Source organism: Castor canadensis, chromosome X (assembly GCF_047511655.1).
Source record: "Castor canadensis chromosome X, mCasCan1.hap1v2, whole genome shotgun sequence".
Taxonomy (NCBI): domain Eukaryota; kingdom Metazoa; phylum Chordata; class Mammalia; order Rodentia; family Castoridae; genus Castor; species Castor canadensis.
Genome location: NC_133405.1, coordinates 80345923 through 80351877, shown reverse-complemented (window position 1 = coordinate 80351877; position 5955 = coordinate 80345923). Strand labels below are relative to the sequence as shown.

The following is a 5955-nucleotide window of genomic DNA, read 5'->3' as shown; positions in this document are numbered from 1 at the left end:
GCTCGCATAGCACACATAGCTCCAGGGCCCCCTCGGTCCGCAGCTGCCGCCCGCGCCCCCGGCCCGGGTTCCGGCGCCCACCGGCCCTCCTGCCCTCCCCCGCCTCTCCACACCCCCAGTTCGCGGGAAGGGAGGTCGCGGCAGCGGCCGGCGGCAGCGGTGACCGTGGCGACGGCGGCGGCGACAGTGGCGGCGGCGGTGGCGGCGGCGGCTGCGGCGGCGGCGGAGGCTGCGGCAGCGACCGTGGCGGAGGCGGTGGCGGAGGCCTCCGTGGCGGAGGCGGAAGCCGAGGTGGAGGCTGAGGTGGAGGCCGAGGCCGCAGGAGAGGAGGCAGCGGCGGAGGCCACCCTGGGGGAGGAGGTGGAGGCCGCGCGGGCCGCCGCGGCGGAGGCCAGCGCCACCGAAGCTGCGGCTGCGGCGGAGGTAGCGGCGCCCCCTTTGGCGGAGGAGGATGGGGATGCGGAGGTGGCGGCGGAGGTGGCGGCCGCGGCTGTGGCTGCAGAGTTGGATGTGGACGTGGACTTGGGCGCCGACTTTCCCATGGCCTCGCTGTACGTGGGCGACCTGCACCCTGAGGTGACCGAGGCGATGCTGTACGAGAAGTTCAGCCCGGCCGGGCCCATCCTCTCCATCCGCATTTGCAGGGACAAGATCACCCGCCGCTCCTTGGGCTACGCATATGTCAACTACCAGCAACCGGTGGACGCCAAGCGGGCCCTGGAGACCCTGAACTTTGATGTCATCAAGGGAAGGCCAGTGCGCATCATGTGGTCCCAGAGGGACCCCTCTCTCCGCAAGAGCGGGGTGGGCAACGTCTTCATCAAGAACCTGGGCAAGACCATCGACAACAAGGCGCTCTACAACATCTTCTCGGCGTTCGGCAACATCCTGTCCTGCAAAGTGGCCTGCGATGAAAAGGGCCCCAAGGGCTATGGGTTCGTGCACTTCCAGAAGCAGGAGTCCGCCGAGAGGGCCATAGATGCGATGAATGGCATGTTCCTCAACTACCGCAAAATTTTCGTCGGGAGATTCAAGTCGCATAAAGAAAGAGAGGCCGAAAGGGGGGCCTGGGCCAGGCAGTCCACCAGTGCTGACGTCAAGGATTTCGAGGAAGACACCGACGAGGAGGCCACCCTGCGATGAAGACACCCCAGGAGCGAGCTACTTAGAGCTGAATCTTGAATCTCGGCTCCCGCCCGGTTTACAACCCTCCCCCACCCCACCCCCAACCCACCAGCAGTGTATTGTATTGGGATTGCAGGTCTCTCTCTCTCTCTCTCTCTCTCTCTCTCTCTCTCTCTCTCTCTCGTCTTCTCTCTCCCCTCCTCCCTCACTCCTTCCTTGCCTCCCCTCTCCTCTCTCCCCCCTCTCTTCCCCGCTTCTAGCTCCTCTCTCCTCTCCTCTTCTGCCCTCTCCTCCTCTCCCCACCCCCAGCCCCCACCAAGGGTGTTGTGAATACCACTAATCTGTGCCATTTGATAGGCTAAAGGCTGCTTCTTCGCCCTGTGATTTGGTTCTTAAAAGCATTTTCTTTCTCTTTTTGTGTACTGCACAGGTGATGCAATCTCATGGTAGAGATACCAGAAAGGAGGACATCAGATGAGGGAGAAGCCAAAAGCTTAATTGCTCCCCATAATCCTACTTACCCAGAGAGAACCACTTTTACCTTTTTGGTGTGCTGTCTTTCCAGGCTCTCTTCTCTCCCTCTCCCCCACTCACACCTCCCTCCACCCCACCCCCCTGCCCTTTTAACATACTGTTGTACAATGGTTCATGTATGTGGTGTTTCTTAACCTGCTTTTTCAGCAACTAAAACCAAACAAAAGTCAACCCACTGAACTTCTTTCCATGTTATTCAACAGGCTTATGAGACGTCATCTTCAGTGCCTGCAGAGTGCTCCTGTGTATCCATGGACCTTAACATTTCTGTAATCATTCCCGCATTGTTGGACATTCAGGTGGTGCCTAGTTCTTTCCCTGTGTTTAAAACCAACACTGCGTGCTCTGATGAGTGAATACTTCTTGTCAAGCCAAATCTTTGCTAGCATCCTGGACGGTCGGTCTCCTTAACTGTGGACTTACAGGATCCACGTATAGACATTTCAAAGACTTCCTGTGCGTTGCCAAAAGGCCCCCTTCATAAGCATTGTACCGATTTGCACTTGTGCCAGCCAGCGCAGCTAGTAAAAAGAGTATGTCCAGTTCCCCTGCATAGTCTCCTGGTTGCCACTGTAGTTTGTGTGTGTGTGTGTGTGTGTGTGTGTGTGTGTGTGTGTGTGTGTGTTGGCCAGCTGCTTGATGGGCTGCAAATGATATTTCTCTGTCCTTGATTGTTTTGCTGGAATTTAACGCTGTTAATCACTCACCCCTTTCCCTTGCTCCCAATTCCTGTCTTTTTCCCTGTTGTCAGAAAAATTAATTCAGCTTCATTGCAAAAAACAAAACAAAACAAAAAACCACACACACACATAGTCAAGTTAACGGAAGAAAATAATTAATGCCATCTGTTATCAATGCTAATGATTAACCATACATTCCTGAATCTTGTTCATCTCTATGTGCCCTATATTTTCAATGAACTACCTGAAACATTTTTCCTGCCACTTGAGTATTTTTCTTATGCGTATCTCATATATGTATATTATAATGTACATACTGTTTTTATATCTGCTTTTCACACATAAATGTGTGTATATATTTATACACACATACTCTTGAACTTCATTTCCTGTCATTAAAGATACTTTTAAAGTATTTTCCCTGGCTGCTAATATTCAATCAATTATATCCCTCTAGATAGATAGATAGACGGATATACATATATGTCTATGTTTATATATCTGTGTGAGTATGCTTTAACACTACTAATTGTACATCTACGTTGTTTCTGTGTTATTTTTTTTAACTCCAACCAAATCTGTCATTAAGCTCATCATACACAAACCTTGGTGACATTCATAATTATTTCCTGAACAATCAATGCTGAAATAAGATTTCAAGTGTCAAAGAATATGAGTTGTTTGGGTCTTTTTGCACTGGGTGTCACAATCATTTCTGCACTTTGCCAATATTTTATTATGGAAACATTTTGTTTATTTTCAACATTTATTTTTATATAAATTATGCATGAGTATAATAGAGAATGTTTTTCATTGTTAATGTAAGAATAGGGTGCCAAATCCTAAAACCATCCCTAATACTGGTTGACAATGTAAATTTTAATACATAGATAGCCACCTATCTGTATCTTTGTAAATGTTTGTAAGCCACCTTTGTAAATCACTAAATACTCTCCTGAAATTCTGTTGCTACAAAATATCCCATCACAGGGATAGCATATAATTTTTATACCCATACTCTCTTGGAGTATGTTTAAAATGACTGCTTTTTCCCCTTACAAATTCAATTCTATTTTGAACATCTCTGTAGCTGAATGTCTAGGAACATTTTATTGGTCTTTTTCTTCCTTTCTAGTGTCATTTCAAAGTGATAGACACAGACGTATCAAATTTTTTTTTGGTCTCTAGCCAAATGTTTCTCCTTTAAAACTTATAACATCCGATAATGTTGAAGAGTATATACATCACTACTCATCTTAAATTGGTCAAAGTATTCTTAAATTTAAACAATTCAAATAGCTTGCATACTTTTTCTTTTTATAAATGCATTTTAAAATGGAGATCTAGTACATTTGAGAAGAAAAACTTCATATTATTTTCTCTACAAGTTTGTAATATTCATATGAATTTTAAAAATTGTAGAACATCTTGAATATATTTTATTATTTGTTTTTCAATATATTTTAACATATGTAAAACAACTCATGGGTATTCAGTTTTCTCTTGCAAGTCACCATCATTATATACAAGGTTGGGATTTTTTTTTTTTAGGAGTTTCCTCATTTTGGATATTAACGTGGCTTTAAGACTTTGCTATTAGTCCCAAATCTATGATGAACAACTAATTCTGTAGTTGAATTGTCCCTCTCTGCCCAAGAAAATGTATTTGATATTCCTTTGTCTAGCACAGGCTGTAGTTTAACACTTTAAAATTAAGACAAGTGCCAGAAAAAATGATTTAAAAGAAGAAAAACATCTTTAAGAAGCCACTTAGATTAAAAACATCTTTACAAACTCTGTTAAGCTAATAAAACAAAGCCCCTGCCTTGATGAAATATCAAGCTAGTTTATATCATTCAACACTATTGTATAGATCCTCCTTTTAGCTCAAGGTAGGTTTGATGGTTTGGCAAAATTGAAATACCAAGAAACCTTTGTTCTTAGAATGTTATGTGTGATAGGGATTGCTGTTATTCTTCATAGAAATTATATATGAAACTATATCTGTTGTACTATTTGATCAGTCCATCATATAAGGGGTTTAAAAATAACCTGCCATGCACCAACGTTGATAACTATTTGTATGACACAAAGGATCCATGTTAAACTGGGTGGGGTGATGCACAACTATAATCCCAGCACTCAGAAGACTGAGGCAAGAGAGTTCAAGTTTGAGGACAACCTGGGCCTCATAGCAAGAAGCTCTCTTGAGAAAACAAAACAAAACAAAACCAATCCCAAAACAAACGAACAAAACCAAAATAACATATGAAAATAAAGGGTCCATGCTGAGCACCAGGAGAGATCTGGGTACAGCTTTGATTTAATCCAGATTAAAATCTCTCTCATCCTTACCAGCAAAATTATCTGAAAGTAATGAGAGAGAAACTGTCAAATCAGTTAATCAATTTCTATAGAAAAGTGAGCCTGATTTCTAATAAGGACTATGTGAAATGTACAGGTATACTATCATAACTTAATAGTTTTCCAATCCATGAACATGGGATATCTTTCCTTCTATATATTTCTTTCTGTACAGGTTTCTTTCAACAATGTCTTGTAGCCTTCATAGTAGCAGTTTCCACTTATTAAATTTCTTAAGTATTTAACTCTGTGGTGGTACAGTAAATGGAATTGATTGTTTAATTTAATCTTTCATTCGCTATTTCTACTGCGTTGAAATATAATAGATTTTCTATACATTGATCTTATATTTTGAAACATTGCTGAACTCATTAATGGATTTTATAGGATTCCTTAGTATTTTACATATAAAAGATTATGTCATTACAAGCTAAAGTAATCAAAACAGCAAGGTACTGTCATTAAAAAAAATGAGTACATAGACCAGTGGAATAGAATAGAAACCTTAGAAATAAAACTCAGGCAACTAATCTTCAACAAAGGTACAAAGAATACATAATAGGGAAAGGATAGTCTTTTCCAAAAATGTTGTTAAGAAAACTAGATAATACAATGCCTCAAAAATTGGATCCTTACATTGCAACACACACAAAACTTGAGTAAAAATAGATCACATTTAAATGTAATACCAGAATCCATAAAAGCCCTAAGAAAAAAACAGGAGAAAAGCTTCATGCCACTGGTCTTGGCAATGATTTTATGTATATGATACCAAAAGCATAAGCAACAAAAGCAAAAATAAACAAATGGGATTACATTAAATGAAAACATTTCTTAAATTGGAGAAGAGGGCAAAACAGGGGGGTTGGGGGAAGAGGGAGAGGGTGGGGGGCAGGGGAGAGAGATGGCCCAAACCATGTATGCACATATAAATAAATGAATAAACAATAAAAATCATTTCTTTACAGCAAAGAAAACAATCAAAAAATGAAAAGGCAACCAATGGAATGGAAGAAAGTATTTATAAACCATATATCTAACAATGGGTTAATATCCAAAATATATAAGGAAATAATGCAAGTAAGTACCAGAAAAGAACAATAATAGCAACGGAAAACAAATAATTTGATTAAAAATGGGCAAAAGATCTAAACAGACATTTTTCAAAAATTACAATGAGGTATCACCTCACACCTGTTAGAATGGCTATTATTGAAAGTGAAAAAATAGCAAATGTTAGTGAGGATGTGGA

The 5955-nt window shown here is 41.9% G+C and overlaps 1 protein-coding gene across 1 annotated transcript; it reads left to right on the top strand.

Moving 5' to 3' along the window:
* Positions 1–229: 229 nt before the first annotated feature.
* On the top strand, positions 230–4909 carry Pabpc1l2b (poly(A) binding protein cytoplasmic 1 like 2B). Its single transcript, XM_074062870.1, has one exon. It carries the CDS (start codon positions 541–543, stop codon positions 1141–1143), a length of 603 nt encoding a protein of 200 aa, XP_073918971.1. The 5' UTR covers positions 230–540; the 3' UTR covers positions 1144–4909.
* The last annotated feature ends 1046 nt before the right edge of the window (positions 4910–5955 follow it).